Below are 18179 nucleotides of genomic sequence, written 5' to 3'. Positions count from 1 at the left end.
GTACAAATGGTGTCATGATTGCTTCAGGAACCAGGACGATATTATCAGTTACAGAAGCTGTAAGGTGAGCTGATTGATATGGAGATGCTCACGAGCAACACTTCTGCTGTGAGTATAGCTCTGCAGTCAGTCATGGAGTAGCCTCTCTCCTGAAAAGAGCTTCATGTTAGATCTCAACTTTGTTGATGAGGCACTGTAGCTATAAACCTCAGTTTTCACTGTGAGACTGAAAAGTGTCTGCAATTCATGGACTCTTTTCCTGATTGGGTTTGTTTTTGTTTTATTAACAGACTTAAATCTTCAGTCTGATAAACAAACATGAGTCATCTGAAGTTGCTTGCTGCTGCTCTGAAGTGGCATGGTATTAAATTTCTGGAAAAACAAGATATAGCGAGAAGGGTATTTTTACATGGCCAACGGTATGTTTCATCAGGAATCTCAGAACCATTCCTGAGTGGGAGTAATTCAAATTATGTGGAGGAAATGTATTATGCGTGGCTTGAAAACCCTGGAAGTGTACATAAGGTAAGTTGAAAACATGACTGTAAGTGATAATATTAGGTTAAGAGTGGAATCGATTATTTTATTTTCTTTTTTAACTTCTTCTATAAAAAGTCCAAAAAAAGGTCTTGTATGAAATGAAAAATGTGAAACTAATTTCCCACATATTGATTGTTGTAAGATGTGATATTGCAGCTAAAAAAGTACAGAGGAGCCACAGGCATGGTGACCTTAGCCTGAGCTGCTCAGAAACTTTCAGCATTCCTCCATGGAAATGGTGTTCAAGAAGTCTGTTAAGTAATTAGTTACGTCTGGAAGAAGCCCCAAGATAAGGTGATATCAGAGGATATGTTATATTGCTGAACGTGTTGGTGTTGATACTTCTAAACTGCCTAGGAAAAATGAATGTTCAGGTCCCTTTAGGTAGCTGTGGAAGTTGTAACCTTAAAACTAAATCTGAAATTGTCAAAAAAGCCGCCTTAAGTGTTTTGAAATGTATTTTGTTGTGTCTCTTTCCCTCTCTCGGTGACATACATTTGTTTGCTTTTTGAAAAACTTTATTGCCCAAATCCTTTCTTGTGGGCAAAATACATAGACTTATTTTTTAACAAGCTTTCTGCTGACAGGGAAGGTTCTTTTATGGTGATACATGTATAGTAACTTAAGAAGCTGATGAGAAGTCTGACAAATTCTAAGACAAGTAATTTTCTAGAGAAGTAATGTGAATTGTCTGCAAAATGTTTACCAAATTGGTTGTGTGTTCCCTTATTCTCAAGGCACATGTATCAAAATGTCACTTAGAAGTTGTTGCGCTAAATCTGATAATCTGTCTAGAGGGTGAGGAAGTGGCCATGTTAAGTTGGAGAAAGAAACAAAAAAAGCAGTTTTGTAACTGGTTAGTATTTTGGTTTGTTTTTCTTTTTTTTTTTTTTTTTTTTTTTTTTTTTTTGTTTTTTTTTTTTTTGTTTTTTGGATGCTGCTTGTGAATTTAGTCATGTTGGAAGGTGACAATCTGCTGTGACAGTTCTGAAGACTGAACGCTGTTCACATGGCAGATAGATCCTGTTTTTTTTGTGTTATACCTTAAGTTGGAAATGAATAGACCTTTTCCAGAGTGGCTCCTTCTCTCATCCCATCTGTCTTTGATTCCTCAAGATGCAACTGCCAGCTGAAGTTCCAGCCAGTGTATTGCAGGGTAGTACATTGTATTGATGCATTTAATTAATTTCTGAGAAGCACTTGTGATGTGTTAGTGCTATAGATCAATATTAAACTTTTATTTTGAGGACACTGGAGGGATGATGCATAGGGAGTGTGTGTGTGGTGACATGTTGTTTTTACTTGTTTTATTGAAGTCAGATCAACTTGTGGCAACCTTCTTCCCTTTAAGAAGGCTGCAGTTTGTTGCTCAGACCCTTTACAGTGGAGTGAATTTTGCTGGTGGAAAGTCTTGCAAGCTTCTGATCGGGCACAAACCTCAGTGAATAAACAAACACACGAGCGGTGCACGGTTAAATCGGCCGCAAGCCGGAGCCGGGGCTGCAGGCAGCGCCGCGGGAGCTGGCCAGGGTGCTGAACCGCCGGACCCAGACCGCAGTTGAACCCCGCGTAAAGGCCATCCGAGTCTTCTGCGGGGCCGGGAAACTCCCGACGCCACCGCGGTAGCAAAGAGGTCTGCTAAGTTTAGCACTGCTTATTATTTTGCTGGTACTTGGGGATAGGTGGAAATGCTAAAAATCCTGCAGAAAGGCTATCCAGTTCGTTTGACTGTTCAGGCACAATGTGGCAGTGGATCCTGATGAGATATTGCCGTTTGTAGGTTGAACAGTGACTGATAAATTAGCAGAATTGAACTGACAGTGAAATGTAAATGTACTACTGGTGGAGTAGGGTGTGGACTAGGGAGTGGATCCCGGGTAATTCAGGATGCACTTTAAAAATGTGTGAAATCTGTCCCAGGTTAACTGAATGCAATATACTCACAATAGTAATGAACTGAAGTAAATTCACTGTGTGCCAGGTTTATGAGCCTTAAAAGAACATGATTGATGGGCATCCTGGTTGAATTTACAGCTTTTCTTGTCTAAATAATTATGTTTTTCCCAACCTTGGAAAAAAAAGGGAGGAAAATGATGCCTATGACTTTTGTTTCCTCGACAAAATCAATTTTTGGTTTCTTGAAAACCATCTTATTTTGTCATCTGAAAGCTGTAAATACCTACCCAAGATTTTTGTGGACAGAGGTTGTTCAATTTGGGCTTTAATATAACACATTAAAAATGTGAAGACTTGAACTCACACTGTTTTCTTAAAAACACAGAAGAGTTCATACTGTAGTTGTATGACTGTTGTGAACTTGTCATTCTGCTATGACAAGTGGTGTAAGTTTTGGAAAACAATATCCAGAGACACCATTGGCTTAGGTGATGTTTGTTTTGCTGTTGTTAGTAATTAACTCTCTCTGCAGGCATTTCATTGTTTTATCCAATATGTCCAGTGCGGTTTAGAGAGACAGTTTGGGCTAGGTGTTTAGACATTACATTCTCTTTTGTCTTTTTCCTCGGTTTCCTGTTTTTCCTCATGTTTCTTCCTGGATATCTTCTTACCAGAGGGGATGTGCCTTCTAGTTGAGGAGATGAAAATGCTTTATTTTTCCTGGGCTTTAAAAATCATGCTCTATTCACTTTTACATAGAAACTACAATTAATCAAGGCTCCTTAAATTATTTCTCTCTCAGATTTGACTGTACATGTTGTACCATGGATGCTTATTTAAAACTGTTTGAAATACAGCTGTCATGTTCCAATGAGAATATTCAGTGTTACTAGCATTTTTTCATTAGAATATCTCCTTTCTATGTATACCATGGTTGTATATTCAGGAATGTGCATTTATATGCATAGGAGCGTTCGTTCTTTGTGCAAATCCATTCTTGATGATTCTCTGTTTTTCCTTGTCTTTTGAATCTGCTATCCTCAGAGTAGCCAAAACAACAATCAGAATAAAATGACATGGGCTCTGAAAAAGGCATCATTATTTCTCCTTGAAGCATGGTGTCAGGGCCATAGATCATAAGGGAGAAGCTTGACAAGGCCCAGTTATTACTATCACAAGATTAATTACAATACTGCATGGTTGGGTATTGAGTGCATAATGCCTGCCATGTAATCCTGTATAGAGTCACTCTACCATGCGTGTGTAGTCACTTCCTTATTTTATGTACTTGGAAAAAGCATGGGGGTTTTGTTTTGAGGTAATCTATTTTATTTTTTTTAAAATGGTATAATGATGCTCATTGTGTGTCTTCTAAGGCTTTACTGTCCTCACTGCAGTTGATAAATATTATGATGTCACTAGGAAAAAAACCAAATCATCAAGATAACGAATATGTTGTTATTCTAAATGCAACACTGTTTATTATATGAGAACAAAATAGTGACACTAAATCACTTGAGTTTTACTATATTACTTGAGAAAATAATGGTTAACTACAACATAGATTTGCTGACAGGAAAAAAAAAGAATGTATCACATATCACGATAGTAATTTATTTTTTTTTACAGATGTATTTTTCTATTATAAGACTCCTTTACTATTTTCTTAAAGAACTTTACTAGTTTAGTTTAGAACCTGTAGGTTTGCTGTGAGACCAAGCTGGTCTTCTCTCTGTTCAGTCATATAGCAAATGCTGTTGCCAAAGACTGACATTGATACACACGACTTGAAGACTATAATCTGGTATCAATCTTGAAAGACACTATAGAAATTTGTAAAGGCTTTGATGGATGTGTATCTAGAAAAAACTAATTTTCTGTAGCCAAATGATGTATTTTCCCTCCCTTCTGATTAAATGTCAAGCTTGCCCATCAAATCAATAAGTTAAAAGATGCCATAGGAGAAGATAGTGTGGGTTCCTTCTGTCCTAGCTGGCTGCATATTCAGATGTAAGCATTTTCATTATGTCTGTGAATTTGCATGAAGAAAGGGCCCTATGCTTATTCTCCTTACACAGGTAGCTTGGTGGGGAAGTCTACTTGGATTTTGTTAGCAACTGTCTTACAGAGCACTCATTTAAAAACATTTTTTTTTTTTTTGTGGGACTGTGCTGTGATAACTTTTACAACTAAATGAAAAGGTTTTGACCCAATAAAAGAATAGTTATATTACTGTCAACATTGTATGTGTGCCATGGTGTTGGAAAGGTGAGGAAGGATTCTTAACATAAGCAAAACGTGTTCTTTATTAAAACTTTGAATGAATACCAAATGTCAGTTTGTCATGGATCTAAGTATGTGTTTGGAATTTCCTAATTTAATGAAAATTAATAACTGTTTATTGTCAAAATAATTCCACCAATCTAAGTAGCCTTAGTTGTGAAATGAAGGGGTTGTATCTATTTTTTGCTGTCTGTGATATGCAGGTTCTCAGATGAGGTGCTGCATAGGCATGGAACAACACTACTGTCCTTAATACAGAGTAGGAAGGTGTATAGAGAGAATACCAGAAAAAACACAGTTACACCAATAGACTCTTGTAGATCATTTATAGGATGTTGTGTAAATTCATACTTCTAATCTCAGTGCAGCTATCAAGGTGTCAAAGTAAGAAGAATATAGAAAATTTAACATAAATGAGAGAAGATAGAAGGAATGAGTTCTTCATCAGTGTGTCTGGAACTGACCTCCAAGCATGATCTGTCCACCCTAATTTGTTATGGCATATAGAAATTAGGCTGTATTTAGCTGAAGTCCATGTAAGAGTAAGATGGTTAATTAGGTAAGGTTATTGTATTTTGTATCACTGGAGCTTTGTATCAATAGAGAAATAAGAGAGGTGCATTAAAGCAGTGTTTTGGGGGCAGTGGCTTCATGCTAATGATGAGATTCCTGCCCACAAGTTCAGTGAGTCCTCCCACTTCTATAACTTGAACTTGGAAGTTTGTGTGATGTTTAGCTTTTGTGTACTGCCCCTCTCATAGTGTTTCTGAATACCTTAAAGCTTGTAGAAATTTCAATATAAAGATTTTTTTTAATGAAATAAGAATTTAAAAAATATATTTCTGTCATGCAATGTTGGTATTACATTGTTTTGATTCTCCTGTGTATTCTGTAATGAATATATTAAGTGATGTTCTTTTTAAAATAAAATCTTTGGGCTACTTTTTGTTTTTTTCTGGCAATGGTTTCTTAAAATGTAAAATGTGTTAGTTCCAAGCTCACAGCCAGGCTAAATGACATGCACTGTACCGAATGAAATTGGCTTTTACAGTTCTTCTATTCTAGTCACAAACATTTTAAAGTTTTGAAATAGTTTCACAGTTTCCTTGCCTAAGTTAGCTGAATTGAGGAAAGTGTTCTATGACCTTTCATTACCTTTTGTGGGAACTGTAAGCTAAACACAAGTATTGCTTGGTCCCCCACTACAGGAGACTTTCTTTTTTGTTGGGTATAAACATCTTGGATGTTTTATCCCATTCTGCTGCTAATATATCTAATACCATTCTAACCTGGGACAGTGACTGCCTCATCAGAATGGAAACAGTCCAGGAAAACAAGATTTGGGCATATGTGGAGGGAGTGGCTTGTATAAAAGTACAGATGGAAATAAAAGGATCTTTCGTTTGTTGTGATTCAGTTTCTGAAATGTGTACTCTTCTAAAATTATGACTTGTACCTGAAACCAGGTCCGTAATTTCTTTCATAGTAAGGTAACCTAAGCTAGTGAGTAAAGGATCTTAGACCAAAAGCCTCACTTGGAAAAGCTGTAATTGCTTTTAAACAGTTTCTTCGAGAAAAGCCCTTAAGGACTGATTCTGATTTAGCATATTCAGCGAGTGCCTTGAAGTATCATAAATTCTTTAAGTATCATTAAAAGAATGGATTAATTTAATTTATTAAGGTTTTCAGTTTTATAGGCTTGATACCTCTTTACCAGCAGCATAATATCGTACCCATTACTGGTTGCCTGAGTAAATAGCACAGTTAAAAAGAACTGTGTGAATGAATAATGTATGAAGATGCTTTCCACTCATATGTGCTGGAGAGTTTTCCACTGACCAAGCTCAGTATAAGAAATGATATGAAAATGGCTTTGTGTAAATAAAACACATAGGTGCTACCCTGATGTAGACCTATTAGTGCTGTCTTTTTGCTGGCTATTAGTGGTACTTAATACTGTAATGTAGTGAGGTGCCATTTGCAGCTTGAAGGAGCTGATTTTGGTTGAGACTTTTGTTTGAGATAGTAAATTTTCCTTCTTCTTTCCTTCTCTGTACACATGTCCAGTCCTGGGATTTGTTCTTCCGAAATGCTAATGCTGGCCAAGCATATGATCCCCATCTACCAGATCAATTGGAAAGAAAGGCATCATTTCTTCAGAGCCATGGCCTGGCCCAGACACCGGGTAAAGCTGAAAAGCTTGTTGAAGATCACCTTGCTGTGCAGTCTTTGATAAGAGCATACCAAGTAAGTGTTCTTTGGGGTAGGTGTGGAAGGGCTTCTTCTTACATTTTTATTTGTCTTCTGATCTTAATTCTTGCCTGTTGTCTTACTTCTGATCCATAATGTCTTGAGCCTGACAGTTTTATCTTCCCTGCACAGTGTCTGAACACTGAGGTCATGGATTCAGACTGGGATGCTCCTCTGTCTTAGCAAATTCCAGATTCAGATTACCCACATCCCTGATGCTTTTTATCTGATTTAACCTGGAGGCACTTTATGGAGATAGTAATTTGTGAAAGGAAATGCAAATCTGTTGGGTTTTGCCTGTTTACCAGGAGCAGAAGCCAAACATGTTGAAGCTTAGTCTTTACTATTATTTTGACTCACTTGACTCTATTCAAGTTGTGTGTGTGTCTGATTCAGTAAGGTAATTGACCAAACTGGAAAACTAAGGTATCTGAAATAGCTTTGCTTGATATGAAGGCAGTTGTCCTGGATATACTGGTACTAATGAATCTCCTGATGTGTGCAGCAAAATAAGAACTTTTCCCTTTCTTAAACAGTAAACTTTTCCATCATTCAAGTCTGTCTTCACCTCCAGGAAAATTTGTGTTATAGTTCTGAATGTTACTACCTTCCTTTAAGAAAAGAGGAAATGTGTTTCCCAATTCATACATGTAGTGTGAATTTTTAGATTCCTGATTTGAGGAGGATTATAGGTAGAAAGAGAGAGGAAAAATAATGAATTAACCAGAAATTGAATTTTGGGAGGCTGATAGTAGTGAGTTTGGGTCAGGTTTGATGAATGTCTTTTAGAGAGCTGTTCATGAAGGTTGACTTTGTTTCACATTCTTTTTTTTTTTTTTTTAAACCCTTTTATTAAATTAAGAAATTAAGTCTAATACCCTAAGACTTTTAACTCCTGTTTCCTGGGATCAGAGGAATAGAAGAACAACTCTTATTTCTGTACACATCACATTGTCACCATTGTTTCAGTTAGGAACCATGTTATTCTAGCTGTTGGGGAGGTGTCGTGAAAGAGTAGAAAGGTTTGTGAGTATTAATAATATATGAAATTTGCTTAGAAATAGCTATGTAGAAAACAACTACTTCAACCAGTTCACTTTTCCTTGCAGTAAAAAATGGTTGAAGAATTAGAGAAAATTGGAGAACGTTAGGCTGCTTTGACACCATTTCCTTGAAAATAGTTCAGGGGTTGCCATTTTGTTTCCTTTATTTGAAAGACTGTGCCATGCAACTCAAGTGATGGAACAGAAATGTCTGTATAAATGGCAGGAACCCATGTGTTTTGCAACAGTGAAAAAGGTTTACCTAAGGCAGCTGTCTGTTTTTAAAAGGTATTTAATACCCTCTAAATTCAGTGTTGAGGGGATATGATTAATTTGTGACCTTCCTTCACCTGATAATGAAATGGAGGAGGATACAGAATTTTCATTTTTCAAACCTGTCAGTATTTTATGGTTTTTTGTGGTAAACTGCTTTGTGGTCTGTTGAGCTGGCCTTCTGAAAAGGCAGTTAATCTCTTGCTTTTTTAATGTAGAACACTGCTTGCGCAGAAAAGATTTCCAGTGAAATGTGTGTGCTTAACAAAAATGAGTCTACATAAATTAATGTCTTGAGTCTTCTTTTATAATGTAGTTGTTAGGGTTTTTTTTTGCCTTTGTGTCTAGAAAATATGATTTTAAAGTCTAGTTTCAGGTAGTCTGTATTTGCACTCTGTCAAATTTATGGCAGTCGTTGAAAATTTTCCATGCATGTGTTTTCAAAAGGTAGAGTTTTGCAGTTGCATACTATTTTCTGTATGCAGTGAAATAAGTGGAAGTTATTAAAAAATCACTTGATATTGAGGAGAATACTGTTTTCTGGTTAAAGACCAAACTGCTTCTGGAGTGTAATATGGCACATCGATTTGCTTTTCTGGGTTTTAGTGCTCTTGCTAATCTTCCTCTTCCTACTAATGCTGCAGAACAGATGTAGCTTGGGGAGGTGAATTCTTTTTCTGTTGATGATGCTTGAGACAGAATTGTTTGCTTAGTTCCAGGCAGATAGACTTTGTGTGTAGTAAACAATAAGGTGGCACAGATGTTGCCGTGGGCATTATTTGGCCCGTCAGAGTTTTATTACTGGTAATTCATGAGATGCAAAGAATCTTGCAGGCCAGGCTGAATTTACAGGGCTGGTGGTTCTAAAAAAGATGCCTTATTTCTGTTTACTTATGAGTGGAAGGCATTTTGTTATGAATTCTCCTACTAATACAGAACATTTGAATAATGTTTTTACAAGTTACTTCTTGGTGAACCACTCTTTAACCACACTCTATAACTGTGTGGTGCAATTCATTATTAATGTTGCAGTTTATGGATATCTTTTTTCAGAGACAGAATACTAGTAGTGTAAATGAAATTCTACCAAGGTGATCTGAATTTGTCCTTAAAAAGAAAAGCATTAAGGAGAAAATATTAATATATTCATTTATAAAAAGCTTTAAATTTGATATATGAGAGTCACGCAAAAGAGAGATTAAAAAAATGTTTCGTTTGTGGCTCTATTGAATCAGTTAGTTATTTCTTCTGTAACAATGTTATATGTTAATGTAAGGTACTAGTTTATAGCAATTTATGGTGTGGATTAACACAGTAATATTGATAACTAAAAGATGGCTAAATTCCCCAGTAAATTTGTTTTCTTTGGTGTCTTTGAGTGTCAATTTTATCATAGATGAAATTCCCAAAATTGCATGAATGAAAGTAAATGATACCTGATTCTATCTGATGTGGAGCAGAGCTCATGAAGAGCAATCCTTTCACTTCCAATATAGACTTCTTCAGCACCAATCTATGTTTCAAGTCAACAGTGCTCTATTTAATGTTCTGCAGGTGTGGGAAAAATGAATGTGACAAAAATACAAAATGAATGAATTAGTAAATGATAGGATATAGAGAAGTCAGTTTCTTAATTTTGCCCAAAGATTTAGAGTACGATCTTAAAGTAGTTTTTTTTTATAATTAAACTTCAGTGTAATTTTAAATTGTATGTGAGACAAAATAAAGCTAATGTTCTAATGTGTATTCAGTAATTTTTAATAGAGTTATTACATATATACATATCTAGAGATACAGTGTACATATCCAGAGATACATATGCTTATTTTCCCATGGAAATATATGCTTATGTTCTTATGGAAAAACTTGGGAAATACGAGCCTCTCATGACATTAGTGGTGTTTGTTAAATTCATGACTGATATACATACTATGGAGAGATATACAGTGTTTTTTTCCCTTTGTCTGACTTTTGTTGATGTGATTTTACTTTTCTCTCGCTTTCCTTCTATTTCAGATCCGTGGCCATCATGTGGCTCAGCTGGATCCCCTTGGAATTCTGGATGCAGACTTGGATTCATTTGTTCCATCCGACTTAATCACTACAATCGATAAACTTGGTGTGTGCACTGTATGCTTTGTTATTTGCAATGGTCGTTTGTCTCTTTTGTTTCATTGGGCTGAGGTGATGTAATAAGACATTTCAGGGAAGCTTCTGCCTTTTCTGCTAGCTTATATCATGAAATAGTTTCTTTGGTGTCTGTAAAGAAGCTCAGATTTCAGGATGATGGAATTTCTACCCAGATCAGAGGTGAGATTCATGTGAATTCACCTTCTGATGAATGATGATTATAAACACTTTATAAACCGCAAATCTTATGGTTTTGAGCCACACCAGGAATTAATGATAATCAATTTGTTAGGCCAAGATTCTGGTAATCTCATTTACTTTTATACCATTATGCTTGATACTTGTTTTGACTGGGGACATCTGAAGGGTAGTCAATAGGAAAACCAAATAAAACCAACTTGCTGGATAGAGAAACTACATTTCATACCAAATTTGGATTCTAGCTTCTGATACTTATTCCTTCTGTATAACTTGAAGAAGTCTGAAGTTATCAGAAGAAAACATGGAAAGTGTAGGATTCTTGACTCGTGTATGTAATTCAGTGGTGATCATTTTAGTTTACAGCTGGAAGAGTGTAATACACTGGGGTCTGCTTTTGCAAAGGTTGTTTTGATTGCTAAGAGGGCATGGCTTTGAGAGATTGCACTGATCAATTTCTTTGCTCTCTCTGCTTGAATAAAAACCCATCTGATTGATTTTTCTCTACTCTTCAATCTACCTGGTTTGTTAAAAAGATGGTTTTATACTTGATAAAGACACTGAATCAATTTTATTTTGATATGTAGAGAAGCTTTTTGGACAGGGCATAAAACATAGTGCAAGTACTAGAGAAAACACATTCTGCTTAATTTTACTTTTAAGTACCTCTGCTGCCTCTTTGCTGCTTTATTTTCTGTTTCTGGTGGTAGGAAAAGAAGCAGTTCTGACCCTTTATCATATCAAGGCAGTTAAGTGCTTAAGACTAAATAGAGAGGTGCTTACGCAAATCAGGGGTTCTTTTTGAAGTTTGTCAGCTTTTATTAAAGGAAAATACCTACTAGAAAATACATTAGACATTTACTGAGCAAATAGAATTTGTTTGGAGCATGGGTGATTGCTAGCATGTCAGTGCAAATTTCTGTGAACTGTGCAGATAGTTCAGTACAGAGCATTGTGACTCACCAGAAGGCATCATACTGACGCTCTCATGAGCATTGGAAAAACATGCTAGACTCTGAATGAGAAGGGGGGATGTGTCTGAGAATGTAGCTGAGGTGATAGTTCAGTTTGTGAGGGAAAACATTTCTAACATAGTCTTGGCACCACAAAAAAAAAAGGAGGGATCTTAAATGTTGTTTATCCTTGAATGTTCCAGGCAGAAAACTTATGAAAGGTCTGTGGTGGTACCAGAAGTATTTTAGTGTTTGATTTTTCTGTGCATTTTATTTGTCATGTCATCTGGTTTCTTTTTTGAGAAACTTTCTGGCAGGAAGTTTCTTCTGGGAGTTGCTTCTAGGAATGCAACTAGTTGCGGCTGTACATACTGTATGATTCAAGTTACAGAATTGTTTTCAGGAACTCTTTGATTTTGACAAGGTTATATCTCTTTAAACATGAAGTGATGCTTCAGTAAATATGCAGTGCTGTTGTACAAAGCACAGATGTTCTGTGTGTGCCCAGATTACTCCTGTACGTGTTCTGGTTTATGCATGGCAGAACATGAAAAGCCTATGAAGTCAGAGAAAGTCAGCAAAAGAAAATAAATAAAAAAAGGATGCTAACACTGCTTGGTTTCAAAAGATACTAAAGTCCCCGTCATCCCGTGTCCCTCCCAGTTTGTCCTTTTCTTCTCTCTCTAAAAATTACATTAATTTTGTGCTGGAAAAATTTACTATGGTGCAAAAAAGGAGAAATAGTGGTACACAAACCCTTTTTTTTGTTACTCCAGATTTGATATTTTAATATATTATTAAAATACCATTAAACCCCAAATGCACTATTTTAAAATATATTATTTTAATAATGCAAAATATGTTGTTACTGACAGTACTATGTAGTAAAAGTGATGGTAACACAGGTCTAGGGCCTGACTTCAACTCTAAATGCTGAGTTCCATTATTATTTCATCTTTTAATTGCTTCCTTGCTTTCATCATCCGAAAATTCATTTAACAGGAAATAAGGATCACTATTCTATATGGATTTAAGCATTACATGCAGGCTTATCACTGTCATACAGTGTTAAAGTGGATGCCTACAGCTTATTTGGAACCAAGATAAAGAGTTCAAAACTAAAAATAGAGAAGCTATTTTTAGTTTTTAAAATATTTTTAGATGTCCACACACACATATAGTTTTTATATATATGTAAGTTTCTATAGCTTGTATATATAGCTTGTATATAGCTTCCATAGCTATGCAATGTTATTGTAAGTTTTATAGATTTGCTTCTTAGAATTGTAAGAAGCTATTTTTCCTTTCTTTGTTTAACAGGTTTAGATTAAATTTTACCATGCAAAGTCTAACTTGCATTGATACCAGTCTTTCAGTTTTTATCTGTTGTGTATTTTGGCTTTTGAAACTGCATAATCATCAAGTTAAATATTTTCTTAAACCATATTCTCATTCAGAAGTTGTTCAGATGCGTTGAAATCAAGATGGGACAATATGCTTAAACAGTCCCTTCTTTTAGTAGTTGGGGGTGCATGTGTGAAAATGTGTCTGCTTTATAAGGGGTCGCTGATTGGGAAATAGAGCTGTACAGGTCATTACATGGCTATTTCAAATTTCCTATAAAGAGAAAGAAGGTGAACGGAGATATCTTGAAAGATACACCAGAGTGTTTGCGTAGTGTAACATTGAACAAGTTCTGTGTTTTCTTTTAGTCTGTCCATTAATGTTGTATAAATTAGTCTAGTGTGCTTCCTGCTAACTGGTTCTGTCTGTGAAAAGTGGTTCTTTGTGTTTGCTGCTCATGATAGAGCAAGGAAGAAATTCTAGTCATTGCAGTTAGTTATTTTACTAAACAATGAAGTGCAAGATGTAGTATGGGGAGTTGATGGCATTTATGTGAAAATATAAGAAGGTTTGGGTGATTTTAATTTCAGTTGTTCTATCTGAGCATTTAAGAAAGAATGGTTTTGTACTTCTAATCAAATAATTAAAACATTCCAGACTAGTGGATGCCTCCAGAATACTCACATTTTAAATTTTTAATCTGGTACCTTCTTTCTTGATATTGCTGTATTAAACTTAATTCGTGCTGGTTTGAAAAAGAATGCTGGTTTCCTTTTTGTCTCCTGTCCTGCTTCACAAATTGATAATGTACCTGTTGCAGGGTTTTATGGTTTGCATGAATCAGATTTGGACAAAGTCTTTCAGCTGCCCACAACCACCTTCATAGGAGGAAATGAGAACAGTCTTTCTTTGCGAGAGATCATCAAACGATTGGAGGTCAGTGGGACATTTTGTGATCTGTGATTGTTTTTCATCCAAACAGGAGTGAACATTTTCCAGCTGTCAGTCATAAACTTACTGTTTGTCAGTTATTAATAGAGCATGTAAGGAATCCAAATGATGTTAAAAACAACCCTTGCACTGTTTCTAGAGGTGGCAGCACCGTAGATTTTGTTGCCTGCATATCTGAAATGCAGAGATTATGAGTAGAAAAGAGGTGAATATGGTACAATACTAACCTGGGCCCTAGTTCTGTAAAGAGCTGACATTGTTTCAAAGGAATAGAGCCTTTAGAACTTGTGTTTTCAATGTTCTATGACAGATAAAACACCTTTGCATCTTACTACTCAGGATGTGCAGGGGTTGCTCTCAGAGCCCTTGCTTTAATGAGACTTCTACCTAGGTGAAAATACGAGGTATGGGTACTAAATTCATGAAAGCCCAGCTGTACCCTGTAGACAGTGATGGTCCTAGTTTTCCATCCCCAGTCCTTTTTCTAGAGTTTCATTATCTGACAGGCAATATGGTTATGTCATGTAAAGTTATCAAAGCTAAAATAATTGAAAGCAAAAATAATTAGAAGGAATAAATATAATTAGAAGGAATAAATATAATTAGAAGGGAACTCCAAATAGCAAAACAGTGAGTAGGAATGAATTTGTAAACTAATGAGCTAGTAAGTACTGGATATTTCTTTTGTCCTTTTAACAGGATGTTGGAGTACTAAAGTTGTAGATATTTCTGTTGCATAGTAGTGAAATCCGTAGGAGTAAAAAGGACTAGGAGTGAAGAAATAATTTTAAGGGTGAAATACAGAACTGAGTTACAAGAATGTAAAAATAAAAGCATGTAAGAGCTCATGGCTTTGACCTGTTGCAAGTGTGAGAGAATGTATTGACTTGCACATCTGACTATTACATCAGCTTAGCTGATGCATGGTAGCTTGTTAAGTCACGTTTCTGTTGCATTATTGAGCTCTGTATTTGCTTTCTGGTTTTTGCACTGCATGCCTGTGCAGCAGTTTTCAGGAAATAACCCTGAAAATTGTCATGTGCAAATAAATAGGCAAAATGAATAGCAAAATCTAAAAACCTCAAGGAACTGAACAAAGAGAAGCAACACTCTAGTTTTCCTCTTCAGAGCTTTGGATTTTTTTTTTTTAATTAAAGTTAACATTAAATTCATTTTTAGAGGCAGTAGAGAGCACACACTGATGTGTTCAGTGTGGGTTTGTCTCAAATCAAACTCAAATTGGGTCTTAGTTCTGTTGACCTGGATTTTGGACACATTTTTATGGAGAAATATTCTAAGGTAAGAAAAAGAAAATGAAAAAATGCAGCAGGCAGGTAAAACTTCTGAAACGTCTTTGAATTTTTTCCCTACCCTTTCTCTGCTCTTAGCTGCTTAGCTTCTTTTTTGAGATTTCCAGTCTTCTTAGACATGACAGTTACCAGGTAATTTGCATGAGGCTTCATAGCTGTCCTCTCATTGTCTTTATGGCTTGATTTCAGGTGACATTTAAAAAAGGGTAAATTTTGATGAATGTCATGAAATCCTTGCTGCTGGTGCATCTAAAGCAAAGACTATTACACCTTCAGGAACAGTAGTGAGTTAGGTGGAATATGCCAGTCAGTTTAAGGCAGGTTTATTGGCCTATCTTGAATGTGTAACCAAATGAGAATCTTCCAGATTCCAAATTTTGAAATGTTACCTTGTAGAGAAAGTTTTCTGGCACAGAACTAGATTCAGTAAAATAATATGTTTGCTTATAGGATTACTGTGGGAAAGATACAGTGGAAGAGGAAGAAGACAAAGATAGCTTTCAGAGAAATAATATATGCAGAAAATGTAATTTGAAAAATATATTTGTTTCTTCATGGCTCACTAACTTCCAAAGCCTATGTGTTGCTGTTTTCACATCCTAGAATACCTACTGCCAACACATTGGCTTGGAGTTTATGTTCATCAATGATGTGGAGCAGTGCCAATGGATCCGGCAGAAATTTGAGACCCCGGGAGTTATGAAGTTCACTAATGAGGAAAAAAGGACTTTGTTAGCAAGGCTGGTGCGCTCAATGAGGTATTCTGGGGTGACACTTGGAACTGCTCTATGACTGCTGGATGTAAGCTGGTGTGGGAAGCTAGTGTGGTCTGTAAATTGCTGAGGTGGAGGTGAAGAGTAAGTGAAATCAAGTACAAGTGGGTGTACTTAATCTGGCTGTGATACCAAAGGGAAGTGTGTGCTGTGAGGTGGGGTCAGGGTCTGTGTAGTGAATGTTAGTATTCCATTTCCTTAAAAGGCAAGTTGTTCTGTAACACTTGTGCAGCCTTTAGTGGCGTATCTGGCAATGTTTTCATCGGCTTGCAAAGATAAGCTGGGGAAAAAAATGTTTCAACAGACTAGTATTATGCATCTGTACTATAGATTCATAATTTCAGAAAATAGGTGTCAGAACAACACTGGATACTGATCTGCTGCTGTATTCTATCTACTGTGCATCTTTGTAGCACCATGATCAAAGGAAGCCATCCCAATGGTCAGCTCAGGAAGAATTTCTAGATGGGTGAGGTGTCCCTGCCCATTGCAGGGGGATTGGAACTAGATGATCTTAAGATCGCTTCCAACCCCAACCATTCTGCAATTCTATGGGTGAAGTGTTGACATGAGCATTGTTTGACTTGCTGGGATGGTAACAGTTTCTTTGGAAAGCTGTGCCAGGATGGGACTGGGTTTGAGAGGCATAATGTGATTTCAAGTCCTGTTTTTTCCATTTTTCTTTTGAGTTATGCCAAGATGTGCTGTATGGTTGCATGACCTGGCAGCAGGGGTTTTGGTCTCTGCAATATATGAATGCATGCTTGGAAACAGCTTATTGATCTCTTCCACTGTGGCAATCTGTATGGAAATACTGTGATCCCAGAGACTGAATTACTGTCTTGCCCCTAGAACAAGAGTGTATTCTCAGGCACATGATTTATTACAGTTCTTACAATTTGAAACAGTTTGTATATCCTTTTGATAAACACAAGAGTTAGAAATTTATAAAAATACATTTTTGTGCTAAGCTTCTATTTTAAAAGACTTAAAAATGAAACACTTATTGAAGGTGTTGGAAGATATTTTTTGCCAGGTATTTTGTTTGCCAATATTATAGCAAGATTGTCTCATTAAAAGTTTAATTTAAACAGAAATAAAAAAAGTCACTTAGTGGTCAGGTGAATATTGCACTTGAGTAAGTTTGTTTAACAAGCCCTCAGCATCTCCATTTATCTTGAGGCAAGAATTCTGCTTTCATTCCTGTGTAAGCTGTGGAAAGATGTGGGGTTTCTAGAAGCATGAAGGAGCCAAACATTCATCTTCTGCCAAATTTCTGGTTGTGCTCTTGAGATTTGTAGCTTTGTAAAGCAGATAGTAATAATTTTGCTCAAGAATACCATTTTCAAAAATGTTCATTCCAAGTACTACATAGTTCAGTACTCAAAACTGAATTTTAAAGTCAGATTTCTCATCCTTTGTTCTCTGTATGTTCTCATCCTGTTCACTGTATGTTATTGAACAAAGGGTCATTTTTAACTATTCCTCCTGTAAAAGTACTCTCTGTATATCTTTGAGCTACTGTGGGTATGCATTAGTAAACAATGTATCGTGGTTTAAGCCCAGCCGCTTAACTCAATCCCACCCAGCTGCCTGCTCACCCCTGTCCTTTTCCCCTCCCCAGGTGGGATGGGGAGGAGAATAGAAAGAATGTAAACCCCACAGATGCGACTGTAAAACAATGTAGTTCTGTAATAGTGGCAGTTTGCCTCAAATAATGAACTTTCTGCTTGTCCAGTACTGGCTTGCTGCAGCAGTAAGGAAGAAAACAGTGTGTACACCACTTTGATTTGTCATGTGGGACTTGCTGTTCACATGGGACTTCACTTGCAGTTTGTATAAACTGGCATAGCCCATCAGACTTCCCTGAGGAATTCTGATAGCATAACTCAGCTGAGGGTCTGGCTTGTTGCTTGGATGGTTGAATTGTAAGGGTATATTGATGGGCGAGGTAAGGAAAGTCTTTCAGCAGCTCTTCATTTCACTGCTTTTAGGATTTCAATCTAAAGAGGTAAATGTCAGCATTCTAAGTGAGGAATAGGGCAAGTATTAATGGATTATGGCAGTGTTATGAGTTGAAGCATTGCACAGATGACTTAACCAATACAGTTATTTTCATGAAGATGTATTTTCTTTGCCTTTTGTATCCCCAAGCTTTACAACATATAATCCTTTCAATGTCTGTTAAAAAGCACTTTTTAAACACTCACATTGCCTCTGGCCCAAATGCATTAA

General features: G+C 36.4%; 1 protein-coding gene across 2 annotated transcripts in view; it reads left to right on the top strand.

Annotated features, from left to right (window-relative positions):
* The first annotated feature begins 272 nt into the window (after positions 1-272).
* OGDHL (oxoglutarate dehydrogenase L) overlaps positions 273-18179 on the top strand; it is a 47584-nt gene continuing 29677 nt past the window's right edge. The window contains exons 1-5 of one of the 2 annotated variants that reach the window (XM_057421539.1): positions 273-525; positions 6787-6966; positions 10302-10404; positions 13731-13846; positions 15775-15929. In XM_057421539.1, coding sequence (XP_057277522.1) covers positions 319-525; positions 6787-6966; positions 10302-10404; positions 13731-13846; positions 15775-15929 — 761 coding nt within the window. In that variant the 5' untranslated portion in view covers positions 273-318. The remainder of the gene's footprint in view (positions 526-6786; positions 6967-10301; positions 10405-13730; positions 13847-15774; positions 15930-18179) is intronic. The other variant, XM_057421538.1, reaches the window with a different exon arrangement.

The sequence above is a fragment of the Pezoporus wallicus genome, unplaced genomic scaffold (assembly GCF_028554395.1).
Source record: "Pezoporus wallicus isolate ANWC-B61680 ecotype Strahan unplaced genomic scaffold, APGP_CSIRO_Pwel_v1 contig_4816, whole genome shotgun sequence".
NCBI classification, from domain to species: Eukaryota; Metazoa; Chordata; class Aves; order Psittaciformes; family Psittacidae; genus Pezoporus; species Pezoporus wallicus.
Note: the sequence above shows the minus strand (reverse complement) of the source record. Positions and strands in the feature narration are given on the sequence as shown.